We start from the raw sequence: 18,542 nt of genomic DNA on the forward strand, positions 1-18,542 counted from the left end.
AAATGAGTGGTAGACAAATAATGGCTCATTGCCATAATATCTTTTATAAGAAATTAAACTTAGAAAAAAATTGTTTATTGGCTATTTTATTTTTTTTTCTTTTCAAAATAAACTGTCTGGGCTAATTGATGTTAATTTTCCTGATAATGAGCTTTGTTTGTAATTTCACTCATCTATTCCCTCTTCCTTAATTAAACATACTATTTTCTGATCTTTTGAAATTAGGATTTTCCATAAAAGTTCATGCTTAACATGTAGGGGTTTGGGGGAGTAAGTGCAACACCTGTTCAGATGTCTGTAATGCAAGTAAACTGAAATTTAGTGCTTTGGTAGTCTTCCTACACCAATATGTTTGAACTATGCAAGCTTTAGTAAGTTACAATCAGATCTAGGCAAAAATGGAAATATGCTTATATTTCCATTTGAAATACATGTATTTACATATGTATGTATGTGTACAGGAGAGTTGACATGAAATGTATGCTAATAAATGTAATGAAACTCATGAATATTTAGTATTTATCAAAATTTACAACTTTTTTTCTGTATTATTTTAGAATGATCTACACAGAGCCATTCAGCGTACACAGTCTGCAATGTTTAATCAAGTTTTGATTTTAATATCTACATTACTATGCCTTATCTTCACCTGGTAAGATTGTACATATCAGAATTTGTGTTATGTTTCATTTAATTATAATTTCTAAAGGAAACCATATTATAAATAACTTTCATTAATAGTTGTCAATAAATAAATAAACAAATATTCACCAAAAAATGTAACAGATCGCCTACAAAAGAAAAAGTAACACTCTTTCTTCAGTCTTAAAAAATAATAAAGCACATACATCATTTGCTATTGATATATACGGCAACTCTGACATTTTACCAACTGCTGTAAACAGCCAAACTATGAGAATTTATATTGCATCCCATAGTTGTCAAACAAGAATTTTTCCTTCAAACTACTGTTACAGAAGTGCCCTCATCTTTCTACATTCTTCAAAGCAGAAACACTGTTGAGAAAACTGTCCTTACCAATCATTGCTTCTGCCTCTGCCTTCTGTGCATGATTCTTAGTGTGCAGTCAGGCAGAAAGCCAGGGCAGATTTATGGACGGTGCAAGGCAAGACCTGGCACTTCATTATAAAAACAGATAAAATATGCTTTATTATAAAAACAGTAATTTCCCTTTCTGGAAGGTCACACTTTGACAATTATAGAGTAATCCAACATGAAATATGACACCAGACATATGGATTCATTCAGATCCTTAATGAGAGAAAAAATGTGAACATCAAAAACTGAGGTAGAATAATATGTTTTTGTTGCAGGAATCTTAGATATGTGTAATTGTGCTGTGACCTGGGTCTGACCCTATTGAGAAAGAGAAAAAGCTAATTAGGAAGTACTAAAAAAGGAAAAATGCACACATACACTAGTACAACTGAGCTAGGTATAAATATGGCTATACATGTATGCATGTAAGTATAGATACATAGGTATGACAAGTTTTTGTATCAATAGTATGTGGTTAGTAACTCTATGAAATGGTTTTCAAATATGTTTTATTGCATACTTTTATCATTTAAAAACAGTAGACCTATTTTAGCATACTTAATGCTTTTAAATATAAAATAACCTCTAAGATCGATATAGCCATCTTATCGCCTAGTGTCTTTTTACCTTTCGCAAACTGTCTTTATGATTCACCTAGTAATTATCTAACTGCATTAATATGAAACATTCATTGCAATTATTTCCCTTCTAAAGTCACTAAAAATTCTGGATTTCAATGTAATAACATTATTTGGGCAACTTAGGAGTGTTTTCTCATCTAACTTAAGGGAAAGTACTTAAAATTTTTTAAAAAATTATGTATGTATGGCATGCATATGATAATTTTTCAATTGTTAGAAAATTACAAATACTAAAATTAATGATTACTAAATATAATGTGGGAGTCTCTTAAAGTAAATTTAGACAAAGGATAATTGAGATGTTAGTGTGAGAAAAAGGACACGTTATTTTTACATGATGACATTTAGCAGTACTTTTGTTCTGGAGGCATCTTCATCACAATAAATCTTCATCTGTAGTTGGCTTTCTATGCACTCCTACTTTCTGCCTAGTACTTCTATTTTTTGGGTAGTATAGGTGGCACCTAGACAAATTTCACCATTTTCTTATGCGAAAGGATGCAGCATTGCTAGAGAAAGGGTTATTCATTATTTATGTGAAATTTCCACTATATAATGTATTCATTATTGAAATTATTTCTATTTCATTGTTTTATTTGGTATAATAGTTATTGTTTTGTTGTTTTGTGTGTGTCTTGTGTGTGTGTGTTTTAGTTTTAAATAACCGAGTAGTGGTTTTGAGATGTTATCTAATATTACAACTGTCACCAGTAGTGGATATGTCTCTTAATGTGCAATAATTACATAACATTAAGTTTAACTACATAGAATTTTATTGTTTAATCACATGTATCATAATATATTCTTAAATTATGATAACTCAAATGGATAAACAGGTTTGATTTCTTTGTGTATTCTTCTCTGCATTACAAGCAAACTGTCTTCATAACTTATGATCATCATCATAAAATCGAATAAGTTTCATTCAAGTTCAACATCAAAGGTCTAATTACCAAGAAACATATAAACAATGTTATATATTAGTTATATCTTAGTCATAGTATGTCATGCAGGCTGTTTTAACAAAGTGTTACACCATACACAATGTAAAATAGAAATATCCACAAAAATACAGCAACTTAAACAAATAGAAATGTCTAGGTAGCCTGTCTAAGACTGTTTCCCCAGCTTGATACTGCTGGGGAATAATTTTCCTTATATCTTGTTCCTTCCATTTTTCAAAACATGGTTTCTGTCTATGGTTCAAGATGGCTGCCCTGTTCTTGTAAGTACGTCCTAAGTCCAGCCTGTAGTTAGAAAAATAAGACACAACTTGTACTTTAGGCTAGAATTTGGTTATATATCCACACATGGCTGAAAGGGGGCCTGCAAAAACGTTGTCTAGCTGGGTAGTAGTATATCCAGCTGAATATCGTACTATCACACAAAAAAGAAAAAACAACTGGAGACTGGAATAAAAAGAAGTCTCTTGGTACTAAGTGATAAAAGTCCACATGTACATTACTTGTTTAAAACTTAGGGTTATCCTAGTTTAGAGCCCTTGAACAACTTTTTTACACATCATTAAATGAGGATATTAATCACTCTATAAGGTTATTTTGAAGTGAGGATTAAATTAGATATAAAGTGTTAAGCAAATAGCATGGCAAATAATGTGAACACCTCAAAAGTTTTAGTTTTTTTTTCCATTTCAAATGCCTTCTTTATAAAAGATTATTACATTCTCATGTGAGTCCACAAAAACTAAATTACTTAAAAATATCTAAACATAGTATCCTTTTAATAAAACTATAAGAGGGAACCACTGTGCCTAAAATATATTAACAGGAAATATAAGAAAACATCTTTCACCACTGTATTCAAGTTTTCAGTATTTCATACCTATTTCTAATACTTGAGTCTCTCATTATCTCCACCAAGTTAAAGATAATGGTAGCATCGCTCTCTTGGTACATTTAATGCTTTCAATGACACACAGCATTGCGACATGCCCATGGCTCCAGTTTTACTTCATTCAGAGTACTTTTAAAATTTGATCTTAGTGTAACATGACAGATAAAAACCAGGGGCATGGTAAATAGGGGAATAATTTTAGGCCACAGAGAGGGAAGTAACTGTTCTGTAAAGATAAAAGTGAGACTTTTATCTTTTTTGGACTTATTTTTTGGACTATTGAGAAATATTTCTCATATGAATAGATTCCATCATTTATTTTACCACTTTCTGAATATTGAACCCTAGGACATGTCAGAAATTAACATTACTAAATCAGAACTTTTAATATGTACATTGTAATTTGAGCCTGAAAGATTTGGATAAATTGGCTATATTGTTCAGGAATCTTACAGTCTTAAAATTACCTGTTTTAGAAAGCTGTTACATGGTTTTTAAAAAAAATTTTTCCTTCACCATTACAAAGAACTATCAATATGCATCTGTCTGCAAGAGACACATGTTTAGTGCCAAACTGAAATAAAAATTAAGCTGCTGTGCTGACCCACTCTCTATGGGAAATGTGCTCAGAATTGTTTTTTCGGTCATTGTAATGGAATTGGACTAATCTGTCCACATATTGGCAGTGTACCCCTCTTCATCAATAATACACACTTACAAGACAGCTGGGAATTGTGATTCATTCTGCATCTCTAAAACAAAGCAGAGTAAACTGGAACATCCGGGAATTAAATGCATGACTTTAGCTTAATTATCAACATATTCTAACCAATAATAAGCACTATCATTTATAATGAATTTGGTGTTTCTAATTTTACAGATAGATTTATTTTGCAACTACTTTACTTCAAACTTTAATATTTTTAAATTTACATGTGTTTATATATTTTCATATTATTTCATGGGTTTCTAACATAAGAAACTATATTATGTTAACTGATTTCCTGTTTTAGTTCAATGTTATAATTTCCTGTTTTAGTTCAATGTCATAATAATAATTGAATCAATTCACCTTCTCAGTCTTATTTCAAGACAAAATAAACTCATTTATTGTTTAAAAATATGATCATGTTAAACATGATTAACATGCTTAATTCAAAAGTACTTGGAATGTTCCTATGCATCGATTAAAACCTATTTAAACACTGGATGCTTAAGTTCTTGAACTCTATTTACTGGTTAAAGTCTAAAGGCAAATAGCTACTTGGGAAGTAGACAGTGAGAAGATAAGTACTGTAGTTTGGATGAAGAATTACAACATGGTCTAATGGTGTTAATCACCATTGTCATCATATTTGGTTCCTAGTTTTTTGTTTTTTTTCACATTAGTTTTTCTTACATTGTAAATGAATTACTGAAAGTGCTTTTGTCTGAAGATCTGGCAATTGACTAACAACTTTCTTCCTTATTCTTCCTGCTATGGTTTAAATTTTCATAATGGCTATGTATAATTTTTGAAAACAAAATTAGACGAAATCACAAAAAGTGAGAAATGTAAAAGGAGGCAATAAAATTTAATACAAAATGCAAAATATAATTATATGTAATATTCAATATAATCTGCATAATTAATTTGATCCTTATTCAAATGAGTCTCATATTAAGTTCTACTTCCCCACTTTCTCCTACTCATCATTCAAGTCTCAACTTTTTGATTATAGCTTCTCTATGACACTTTCTTGTAGTCTGTCTAAATTATGGGATATGGTCAAGGTTTATGCTTCTTCAACATTCTAAAACCTGTGAAATATATAATGATTCTTTAATTATCAGTGTTTCTTCTAGACTTTTATAATTCATGAGCGCAAAGACTCAATTTGCCTTTCTTACCATTTTATGCCCAGCATCTCTTATGGTAGTTGGATAATACTAGATGTTTAACTAATATTTGCAATTGATAGAAAATAGCATTCTGGAATAACAATACCCTTATCAAGTGGAGATACTTAAATATATTATAAGTTAAGCATTTCAAACCATGTATTTTAAGAACACTATTTTAAAACTCTTATTTTCAGTTAAGTTTTGTGTGAGGTCATAAGAAGGACTTTTACAGTTATAAGCCAGAGTGTAAATCTGTGAAAATGGCTTCTGGCAAAAAGATATGACTGAGTAGTAAAACTTTTGCACTTTTTAATTTAAAAAAATACCCTTGGATATAATTTTTATAAATTACACGCACATACCTTATAGAAATGATAAACCAAATTTTGGCCAATTTTGTCTCCATATAACCCCCAAATTTATGCCTTGAACATTTTCCCTTTTTTGCTTTTTTTTAGAATTTGTGAGAGCAGAACAATGTAATAAAATTACTGAAACTGTTAGAAAGAAAATGGGCTTGCTGCCCGATGCACAGAGAAGACAATAACTATGGCACTGGCTTTTGAGAAAAGAAGGCTTTATTGAAAAATTGGCCATCAAAGAGAGAGGTTCAAATCAGTTTCCCTGATTTGGGGCCTGAAGCAAGTTTTAAGGGGTTAGAGGGCAAGATAAAGGATTTAGGAATGTTTACTTGACAGAGTTTGATTAGAGGACTTCAAATGTGGTCATTTACAGTAAGCTACGTTGAGGCAAAGTTTAGCCCTGCATCTTCCAAGTGAAGGAATCCCTCACTTTTGAAAGTTTTCAGCATTCAGATTCTAATTTTGTCCCAGTCTTCTGGTTCAGGATGTTGTTAGAGGTCAAAGCTTTTTCTAGGGCACATGCCCTGACTATGACTTACAGTTTTTGGCTCTGTTATACCTAAATGATAACTTGACATTTTATCAACAGAGCAGGCCCAGTTTGAGCTAGTGCCATGGTTACAGAACTAGCAACTGCATGGAGCATACAAACAAACTGGTTAAATACTCAGAGCATTATCATAAATGCCATCATGTTTTTCTCTTCCCATTATTGTTTAGGATGTTTAACTTTTTTTTTCTATTTCTTTCTTTGATTTTTTTTCTTGAAATTTCTATTTTACTTTTGTCTGATCTGAATCCTGATCCTCTCCTGAAAATCTGTTAATTTTCCATTATTTTGAAATAAAGAAAATCCATGTTTGTACATTAGGGCACAGGATAGGGCATGGTCACCTTTTATAAATTATTAAATGGCAAAGGATATTGACCCCAAATTTATGGCTAATGACATGATTTACTAATGTTTTTTGCATAGACACAAAGACAGTGCTCAAGAGAGTGAGACATTTCTTTTGACAATAGAAAGACTGGTTTTATCATTACCTCAAAAAAAAAATCCCCTAGAAAATGTAGAATCCCAGCATCTCAAATGATCGTATGTTTCATGGGACTCTTAGATATTAGGTATACAATCTACGGGAAATGAAAATGATTATTTGGGACAATTTAATTGGTATTCACTCAATAAATACCAAAGTGCAAGTTGAGGGCTGATTTGAATGCTAATGTTTGAATTACAGGAATGGATGAAAGTGTTAGATGATTTCAGCACAGAATGCCATTGCTAATTAAGTTTTTCCAGTAACTGTGCACAGCAATGAGATTCATAGGGAGTATATGGGATATTAAGCATTGTTTATTCCTGCCATGTGACTTTTTTCTCTGATAATATTTTGTTGTACAAATTGACATTTACCAGGTGGTAGAAAAGTTTGCAGTCTCAATATTTCCTTTCATTCAAATTAATGTTTTCCTTATAAAACATGCCAAAGCTTGAAAAATTTGTACTGCCAAATGTATAGTTAACATTTTAAAAGAAGCGCATTTTAAGAAGCACAGAATAAATAATTTGCAGTTAATGTGCCTTTGTAATGATATACAGGGCCTCTTTAAGTAAGTAGATTAATTATGACTTTTAGGTATTTTGAGAGGGTAACATAAGAGTTTGTATTCAACTTCCTAATGAAATTTTGTTTTAGAATTACGTAACAACAAAATTATTTTGTATGGGTTTGTGTCAAAGATAACACTTAAGAATGTTTTGTAAAGAAGCAAACTCCACAGTAGATTTTTTTTTTTTTAATTATACTTTAAGTTTTAGGGTACATGTGCACATTGTGCAGGTTAGTTACATATGTATACATGTGCCATGCTGGTGCGCTGCACCCACTAACTCGTCATCTAGCATTAGGTATATCTCCCAATGCTATCCCTCCCCCCTACCCCCACCCCACCACAGTCCCCAGAGTGTGATATTCCCCTTCCTGTGTCCATGTGATCTCATTGTTCAATTCCCACCTATGAGTGAGAATATGCGGTGTTTGGTTTTTTGTTCTTGCGATAGTTTACTGAGAATGATGATTTGCAATTAACTCAAATCCAACATTCTTCATGAGATTATCTTGAAATATTTTTTAAAATAAAATGCATTTTTCTAAAAGAAATAATTAATATTGAAGTCTTACAAATCATAATTTATTTAAATTCTTTTATATTTGAAATATATTCTTACGTAATATAATTTTTGTTTTATATTATTTTGTTTTTTAATATTGCTTTTTAATTAAGCAGTCACCCATTTAGGAATGAGAATATTATACACCTATATATTTATTTTGTATATATTAACAAAATTATATATGACATTGTAGCAGGTAGGTTTGACTCAGTTGCAGGTTGGGGCTGAGATGAAACGTAAAATTGTATGTCTCATTCTGGATGTTTTTAGTCTTGTGCGTTATCTGCACTGGGAGCTTTGCCTTTAATAACTCAAACGTTCCTCTTCCCAGAGCCTTATCTTCTAATTCTGGTTTTTATCACTGCAAAGAGCTCAAATCTATCATTGTTGTGAATGGTGCATTTTGAGGCCATGACTTAACCGGTGGGGGCTCTCTCACCTGTACTCTCAAGCAGCAATTGAGTGCAATCTCTTCTAGGTCAGGGCAGGCTGTTCACTAAGTTAACTGTTGACTCCTTCTTATGGAAGATAGGTAAGAAGCCTTGACTAAAAATAGATAGCTTAACGATCAATAATAAATGGCCTCCATTCTAGTTTAGTTTGTGCTGAACCCTTTCCATTTACCAAGTGCGTGCTATCTAGGTTGTTCTTAATACATTTACCTTATTTTCTTTCACCTCTTATTAACTTCCTTAATTACTCTCTTAATGATAGTTGTTGTCACACCAGAGTGACTTCAGGGAGTTGCTTTTTTTTTTTTTGGTAAGCTTTAAGATGTGCTTGCCATTTGGAATAATGGTAAGCATAACAAAACTCTGGAACCACCCAGTCCAGGGCTCATATTATGCCTTTTTCATTAATCAATTCAGTAAGTATAACTTCATGTCATTTAACTGCTCTAAGTTCAGTTTACTATCCATAATATGTAGATAATAATATTGTATAGAATTGTTGTGAAAAGACTGAGTTAGTATATAAAAAGTAAGTACTAGAGAAAACAATTCATTATATGAACCAATAAATTATTATTATTATTATTATTTAATTTTTAGTGTGAGAACAGTGTTTTTTTGTGGGTAAGAGGGCTATGCTTGCCTGAAAATGGACTCCACTGTTATTTTCTAAATTGTCTACTCCTTTTAAATCAGTTTTATCTTCAGACAGCCTTGAGAAAGTACATAATAATATGTGTTGAATAAATATGGAATACAAAGTTTGGGTGTAAAAAATTATTTTGTTTGGAAAATAGCTCACTTTTTGATTGGGATCTCAGTTGAGAATTAAATTGTTTTGACTGGAAAATACAAAGAATTCCTCTCAGGAAACTTGTATTAAGACCAACCGTTGTACCTTTATGCATTAACATCCACATTCATACACTAATATGTATTCTTTGGTTTAACTATATCATGCCTACTGTCTCAAGGGCTTTTAGGTAACTTTTCTAGAATATATTTCTGATATGCCTGTGTCATTTATTGATGTCTATTAAATGCTTGGTGTAGGTCAGATTATAATTATGCTTACAGAGATGAACTTGGTTAGTACCTGATCTTAAGAATCTTATGATGTTTTGGGAAAATCATGTATAACACTAGTGGTATGAACAAAGTCAAAATGGTGCAGATAATGCACAGTTTAATTGCATCTATTACTTTATTCCCCTATTAACAAATAACCAGAAGACCCAATGGGGCATAAATAAGATCTTAAAACTTAGGAATTGTTAAGGGCACTTTGACACCTAAAAATGAGAAGACAAAATCTGGAAGCAGTCAAGAAAGGTACATTTTGTTAATCAAAGAAAGAAGACATATATAGAAGTAAAATATAATGGTAGCACAAAGGACAGAATGGAGCAAATAGAATTGTATTGTTTTAATTTTTATACTATACATAACATGTTAAATTCTGGAAGCAATCATTACAAATGCAATAAAACAATAAAACAAAAGGATTTTGTCAGTAAATCAATAATGGAGACAAAATGGATCTTTAAACATACTTAAAAAAAAAGGAGTGCCCTACTTAAAGTGTAGTAGAAAAAAACATGAAAACTTGGCAAAGTGCAAGAAAGACTCCCGGAGGAAGTCTGCTTAAGACATCCTTTTCCTCCTCCACTTCCAATATCAGCTTCTACCTGTTCATGCCTCCTGAGGCAGGCAAGAAAAGTGCCAAGAAGGAAGCAGTTGGGATATTTTTTGCCATTGGGGAAACTGGAGAGCCTGAGACTAGAATAAAGTCACTAGAGTGAGGACTGAATGAATCGGAACCAGATAATTGTTTAAACTTGGAGATCCAGTGCAGGTGGACATCGGCTGGAGTGAATTTTACCAATCTGCCTGGCCTCCAAAGAGTTAAGGATGAACTAAAGAGCTTGGCTGAGGCCTCTCCATCTACTGAAAGTGGGAAATTTGAGAACAGGGTCAGAAAGGTTTCTTGCTGGTGCCTCAGCCAGGGTTTCACAGCCAGTGTACTGCTGGCCCCCAGGAGCAAAGATGCCTCTGCTTTCCTGAGAATTGCCACCACTTGCTCAACAAGCAGATAAAAGAAAATAATCATCTAAGAGGGCCAATAATAAAAGAAGGGAAAAACAAATAATAATCTAGATAGGTCTCTAATTAAATAGACTTGCTCATGGAAATAGAACAAACTATGGAATGGACTTTGAGGATATATGTGGAATAACTAATCAATACTATAGATGTTCATAAGAGAGAAAAACAAAAGATAGAAGAAAGATAATAAACAAATAGTAGGAAAAGAAGGTATGCTGTTTTGAGGAAAGATGTGAGTCTAGAGATTAAAATATTAGAAAAAAACCACCATCTCAGCATATAGTGCTAAAATTATTTCACTCCAAAGACAAAGAAAAACTTGTTCAAGCTTCCGGTAGGAAAACAAAAGATTAATGACCAATTGACTTATAAATTATATACTGCCTATTTACAAAAGGTAGGCAGCTTGGCCTTCAAAGATATCCATGTTCTAATCTCTGTAACTTGTGAATATGTTACATTAGATGGTAAAAGGGACTTCAAAGATGTAATTAGGGGAGATTATCCTGGGTTATCCAGGTGACCTAGTCTGAAATCATATGAGCTCTTACAAGAAGAAAACTGTGGGGCTGGCGTCAAATAAATGCACTATAAGGAGAGATGAGACAGAAGGGAAAGAGATGAAGTCTGGGAAGGACCAGCCATTTCCAGCTTTGAAGCTGAAGAAGACCACATGCCAGGGAATGCAAAAGTCCACTAGAAGGTGAAATTGACTCCTGGTCAAGAGCCAGGGAGGAAACAGTACTTTAGTCCAACAATCACATAGAACTGAACTGCATACAACATGAGTGGACTTGGAAGCAGATTCTCCCCTAGAGCTTCTAGTAGTGAGCCTGGGCTGGTCAACACCTTGATTTCTGCCTTGGGAAACTCATAGAGAAGAAACCAGCTGAGCCTACCTAGACTTCTGGACTCTAGAATTGTGAGAAAATGAATTTGTGTTATTTAAATGCTATTTGTGGTAAATTTTTTAAATGCTGTTTGTGGTAATTTTTTTTTCCTGCAGCAATCAACAACTAGTACAGTTTTCATGGAAAATAATTCAACCCAGCAATTCCATTACTGGGTATATACTCAAGAGAAAATAAATCATTCTACAAAATGGGCACAGATGGGTGCCCATCTGTGGTAGATTGGATAAAGAAAATATGGTACAGATACACCATGAAATACTACACAGTCATGTCTTTTGCAGCAACACAGATGCAGCTGAAGGCCATCATCCTAAGTGAATTAATGCAGGAACAGAAAATCAAATACTGCATATTCTCACTTATAAGTGAGAGGTAAACACTGGATACATAAAGATGACAACAATAAGCACTGGGGACAGCTAGAGGAGAAAGAGGGGAAGGAGGGCAAGGGCTGAAAAACTACCTATTAGATACTATGCTCACTATCTGGATTATGGGATCATTTGTACCCCAAACCTTAGCATCATGCACTATATCTATGTCATAAATCTGCACATGTACCCTCAGTACCTAAAATAATAGTTTAAATTATATAAAAAATAAAATTAATGCATTTGCAACAATCGTTGTATCTGCTATACTGGAAATTCCAAGATGGTTGAAAAATATGTATAGACATCAGAGAGAAAAGCCTGAAATCAAGAATCCTATACCCGCTTCTCTAGGTGTAAGAAAATTATTTCAGGAAATATAAGGATTAAAAGAGTACACATTCCATCTGAGAAAAATACACAGGGAAGAATAATAAAAAAAATGGAAATATGACAAAATATGCAATTGGCTGTGAATTATGCAATGCATTCATTTAATCAATATTTATTGAGAAACTAAATCCATTTCAGAACTTCTAGAGGGCTAAAGATAGAGAAATGAGCAAGTAGAGAAAGATAATGCTTTCAGATAGCTTATATTACATTTGGGGGTGGGCACAGATGGGAGATGAATAATAAATGTTTATCTTTTCTATGTTGAGTACCGATAAAAACTATAGGGAAAGATAGGGAGGTAAATTTCAGATAGTTTGGTGAAAGAAGGCTCTAAGGAGTAACATTTGTGGTGACACGTGAATTATCCCCCCATTGGATGTGGCATGATCTAAGATATGACTATAGAGGTTGAGTGACCAAGAAGTGGAGGAAGGAAAGATTAACGTGAAAACATTAAAACAACAATCTGAAAAGTCAGACTGTTTCAGTCAGTATCCAGTCAAGAAAACAAAAATTACTGTCTATTGGAAGGGGGAATTGGTGGCAACATTATAGAAGTACTCAAGGAACAAAAATAAGAATATGAGAATTTTCCACTTCTGAACTGGAGGAATTAAAGTAAAATGATGAAGTCGTCAGTATCATGGTGCTGCCTTACAAGAATTTACAAGCCACACAATCACTGACTTTGGAGATCCAAGGAGTCAAAAAGCATCCCTCAATGTTGCTGCGACCACCTGAGCCAAAGTCCTCAAGTGCCGTAGTGTTGAGGCTATGGAAAATCCACTACTGTGATTGGAGTCAGATCCTAAGAATATCGTTCTACTGCAGTCTCTGGCGTGCCTTCTGCTGACACACTCCACAAAAGCCAGGCTTCCACACACACCAGCTATTGGTGCTGTTACTTAAAAGGCCAAAAGAAGATAAAACAACAAAAACAATAACACAAACTGAAAAAGAAAAATAAACCAAAAACAGAACAAAACAAAAATGACAGGCAAAAACAGCTTCTCATTTACTGTGATCATTAGTTTTATGTCAGCCTCACTGGGCGACAGGGTTCCCAGATAGTTGTTGAAACATTCTGAGTGTTTCTGTTAGGGTGGGTTTGATGAGACTAACATTTTAATTAGTAGAGTAAGGCAGACTGCCCTCCATAATGTGGGTGGACCTCATCAGTTGAAGGTATAAATATAATTTTAAAAACCCACCCTCCCCAGACCCTCCACTAACTGACTTCAGACTTCAACACTGGCTTTCCCTGGGTCTCTCACACCATCAGCCTTCATAGTTTAGTGAGTCAATTCCTTATAATACATCTATTTATATAACATATTGGTTCTATTTCTATGGAGAATCCAGACTAACACTCTTCCTTCTGTATTCCAGTCTGCCAATAGTGCCTCTGTGCTGACAGAATCTAACCTGAAGTCAAATGACAAGACAGCAGGAAATTTCAGTTTGCAGACATAGTTTCCAAAACATAGCTGAGCCGTAAAAAGCTGATATGGAGCTGATTGCATATACAAGATTGCCTGTACACAGGTTGTTGAGGGAGTCATCTACATGAATGGAGACTGAGCCCATATAGGAGAGTTAGTGAAATAGGGAGCTTAGTGAGCTATAGAATAGGGATAATGATCTGGGTTATAATCTGTAATTTTAGACTTTGATGGTGACTAAAGAAAATGAGAGGCATATGGCAATAATCATCAATATATTTCATATAAAGGTGGGTTATTAGTTCTCAGAGTTTCTTTGGATTCATTCAAAGGCAGCTTATAGCAATGAAGTGGTAATGTGATAGTAGCTGGGATTAGTGATATTACTGGAAACATGAAAAGCTTTACGTGCCTTTTAAAAACCTTGCAGATAGAAGGCATGACTTTAGTCGTGCACTTGTACAACTCAAGGTCATACAAGCATCTTTATAGAAAGCAAGGGAAGTTATAGAGGGATCTCTTAAGTCTGTGTGAATTTAAACTTAAGAGGATATTGTTTTATCAGATAATACAAATACTGTGTGGGAATACTTGTCTATTACCCAATTCTAATAACTGTCTTGAAAAAAGAACTAAATTATCTGAGCAAACCTAGGAGAGGGGAGAAGGAAAGCTAGGAAAAGTGTAATAACATTCCAAAATTTTATTTGGGAATATTTATAATGTATGGTACAGAAAGGACCATATCTCTTTGGTCAGTCTCCCCAAAAGAGGGGAAAAATGAGTAACAACAAAGTAAAAGAAAAAACAGTAAACACAAATGATATTTAAATAACAAATACAGATTAGTTCCTTCCCCTAAACATGAAGGAACTAAATTTTTCTATTGAAGAAAAGAGAGTGTCTTATTGAGTAAAAAAATTAATGCTCCTTATAAGAAGTATATTAATGTTCCTTATAAGAAGTATATTTTAGTATATTTAAGGTGGTAAGGAAACTTTGCAAAGGGATAACAAAAAAGTGCAAATGAAAAGAAAGAGGACTGGCCTGGCACGGTGGCTCATGCCTGTAATCCTAGCACTTTGGGAGGTCAAGGCAAGCAGAACTCAGGAATTTGAGACCAGCCTGGGTAACTTGGTAAAACTCCATCCTACTAAAATACAAAAAAAAAAAAAAAAAAAAAAAAAAAATGTGTTGGGTGTGGTAGCGCACGTCTGTAGTTCCAGCTACTCGGGAGGCTGGGGCATAAGAATTGCCTGAACCTGGGATTCACAGGTTGCAGTGAGCCGAGATCGTGTCTGTACTCCAGCCTGGGCAACAGAGTGAGATGGAGTCTCAAAAAAAAAGAAAAAGGAAAAAAAAAAAAAAAAAGAAAGAGGGATTAAGAGGGATATAGCACTAACAATACGAATATTTATTAATTCAGTAAGCGTAATTTTGAATTTCTTTTAGGTTGCTAGAGCTGGAGCAGTAATTAAAATGATCAAAATCTTTTTTAACTTAGGGATAATGACAATAATCATTAGCTGACATTATATAATGTCAGCTAATAAAAAAATGAGAAAATAAATCTGTGGCGAGGATGGAGGCAGATGGGCTCCTTTTTTAGGTAGGGTGTTCAGGGAATTGCTCTCTACAGAAGTAGAATTTGAATAGGGAAATAAATGAAGTATTCAAATAAACCATGCATATGTCTAGTTAAAGTGTGCTAGGCAGAGGAGGAGTCAGTGCAGAGCTCTGGGACAGAAGCTTTATTTACTTATTTGAAGAACGTACTCAGATAGACGTTTTAATAAAAATGCTGTGGATGCTATATGGAGAACAGGTTGTGGGGAGACAAGAGCAGTAGCAGAAATACTGGCTGGGAGGTTACTGTGGGACTCCAGGAAAGAGGTTATGAAATCTTGACCTAGAATGGTAGCAAGGAAGTAGGCAGTGATTGGATTTGCAATCTGCTTTAAAGACAGAAGTGACACACTTTTGATTACAAACTAGATATAAGGTGTGAGGACAAAAAAAAAGAATAACTTTGAGGTTTGTAATCTGGAAAACTGTGAATGATGGTGCCACATACATACAAGGATAAGAAAATCTGGAAAGGAATCTGGAAAGGAATGGAAATAAGGAGTTCATTATATTCTACATAACTTTTAGAAATCCAAGGGGAGATGTTAAATAGCCATTTAACTATAGGATCCTGGAGTTCAGTAGAGGGATTAGGATTAGTGTGTAAATTTGGTGATCATCAACATATGAATGATCACTAAAATCACAGGATTAGAAGAGAGTACCTAGGCAATGACAAAGTGGAATCTCTGATTAAAAGTAAAACAAAACAAAAACCTTTACTGGGCAGTGGGAGGCATTACATAGGGATGAAAGACACAATGTGTTAGTAGATAGGGTCTTCACCTATGGTATCTAAAACACTTGGCCATTAAATATACAAAGCAAAAATGAGTGAAAATGCAATGAGAATTTGATAAAAATATAATTGTAGCAGAAGATTTTTATAAAGAACCATATTACTAAAATGGATTTGAGAATATTTTTTATTTTCCACTTCTTCAAACACAGCCTTTTCTATACCATCCTACCCAGATGGTTGTCTATTTTAAACCATAGTCAACGTCAGAGCTTTTATAGTACATTTTTATTATTATAAAAGCATTTTCCTACCCTCAAGCAACCAAACTTATGCTGAATTCATACATCTTTTTAAAACATCATAAAGTCAATTTTTCTTTTAAAATTCTTCATTTTTTATTCTTTTTTCTTTATTAGTGCCTTTTCTATTACCTAACTCCTGAAATTGTGCAGATATTTTTACATTTCAGCTGAGTATAGAGTCCTTATAATGAAGATTGTGATTCATTGCTTTTCTTCTCATGATTTCCTATTAGTACATTGTCTAAATTATTTCATCATATATGATGAAATAGCCTTTTTCTTGTCCATGATCTTTCCCAGGATATTTTAAAGTATTTTGATTCAGAGTGTGTTGAGATACTTATTTTAGCAATGTCTTCTTTTTCTACATGCATTGCTTAAACTGATGATATCTCCTACCCAGGTTAATATATCAGGGTTACATTATCTTCCACTAACATCTTGCTTTGCAAATATTATATAGAGTATTTCTGATTTTCCCTAATAATCCAGGTTCATTGGGACACTTAATATTCTTTTTATAGAGCCTGTCTGTTAGCCCATTGAATTACATTTATTATAGGTCTTTGTTAGGTCTTTATGTATAAGTTTTGGGTATTTATTTTTAGGTTCCTGGTTTGCTAGCACATTGATTTTAGGATATTCTAAATATCTCATTAGAATTTCATATGAGCTTGTTCCCTCTAGTGTGCCTACTGTGAAGGTGGAAAACCACTTTCAATTCTCTGCTTTATAATTATCTTTAATATTGACAATTGAGAGTACTCGGTCTTCTTTTCTACAAGCCAAATATTCCCCAAATGTTTTAACTGTTCTCCCCAGGATTTTTGTTGGTTTGTTTGTTTGCCTTTCTCTAAATTTTTCCCATTTTATGATTATAAATTCAAATAGGGCCCAGTGCTGAATAACTGCAAAGATCCAGCTCATTTATATAAAAGCATTTTGTAATTTATAAAGTGCTATTCAAACATGAAGTAGTATTTTTATTGCCACAATTTAGGGGAAATATTTTTAGTTTAAAAAAATGATTGTTCTTCTTAGGTTTTATTTTTCACAGAGTCATATTTATATACAGCTATCTAGAGTGTTGTTAGGTAGAAAACAAAACAAAAAAAGTCATTAGATTTGAAGATATCTTGGTGTACCTCTTTCTTTCTGTGTGACTTTAGTTGAATAACAGGCTTCCTGAGCCTCAATGTACTCATTTGTCAAACGGAGAAGGAAGAATATTATATAAACTTCAACAATAGGATTTGAGGCAGCTTTTAAAGTAGACATGAAATTGGATTATTATAACAGAAACAGAAAAAACTATAAGTCAACAGAGTCGGGATTAAGTATAAACATTGTATAAACATTATAAAAAGCTTCCAGGCCACACAGTAGAGGGCAGGTATGCAATTTTACTTAGCTCTCATTAGAGAGAGTAAATACATAGTTAGAGAAAAACAAAACACACGTTTCTCAATGAAATTAATATTTTCCCTCTTGCAGAAGTCAGGAATTTCATTATGTAGGCAAAATAATACAGAAATGTTATATATAATAATACAATATATTTTTTATAAAAATTTTTATAATGTGCAAATAGCATTGGCTCCCTGCCTATTGCCTTAGAGTTTTGCTTGCATTATCTCTTTTAATTCCAGTAATAGCTCTATGACACTGAGATACTTATTATCTCTTGTCTGTAGATGAGACAAATAAGGTCAGAGGGAGTTAAGTGAGTTTTTAAGTAAGTTGGACATCAGAAATGAGTCTGGGTTTCTCTGACCATGCTCTGCCTTCTTTTTCATGCATTGAAGCCTTATCAGTAGTTTGAAAGCAATTCTTTTTTCAGGGGATGACATGTTGTGGTGAAAATTATGGTGTTTTCCAAGATTCAACTTTATCCTAGGAGATCCATTAGAAAACATAGAGCAGTGGAAGAATAATTTACACTTTCATTTAACTTTTCCTAATATCATTCTCTTTCCAGACCTTTGGTAAGAGTTAGAGAGAAAGTTTTCAAGGCTCTTCCTGCTCTCGGTGGCCTGACTTCTCTATCTGCCTAGATGCTCATAGAGGTAGACGGATTTCAAGATCATCTAGAAGCTGATAACTGCAGCAGTCCAAAAAAACGTTATTAATTCTTCTGTCTTTCCAGACAACTTTTTTCGTCTATCTTCTCTGTCAGTTACTCCACTATTCACCCTATCCCTTAAAAGAAGTG

The 18,542-nt window shown here is 33.4% G+C and overlaps 1 protein-coding gene across 6 annotated transcripts in view; it reads left to right on the top strand.

Moving 5' to 3' along the window:
- The window catches only part of KCNT2 (potassium sodium-activated channel subfamily T member 2), a 389,618-nt gene that overhangs the window by 142,867 nt on the left and 228,209 nt on the right, over window positions 1–18,542 (top strand). For all 6 annotated transcript variants that reach the window (XM_514073.6, XM_016934731.3, XM_001134868.5 and 3 more), the window contains exon 8: window positions 558–652. In XM_514073.6, the coding sequence (XP_514073.2) occupies window positions 558–652 (95 nt within the window). The remainder of the gene's footprint in view (window positions 1–557; window positions 653–18,542) is intronic.

The sequence above is a fragment of the Pan troglodytes genome, chromosome 1, assembly GCF_028858775.2.
Source record: "Pan troglodytes isolate AG18354 chromosome 1, NHGRI_mPanTro3-v2.0_pri, whole genome shotgun sequence".
Taxonomy (NCBI): Eukaryota; Metazoa; Chordata; class Mammalia; order Primates; family Hominidae; genus Pan; species Pan troglodytes.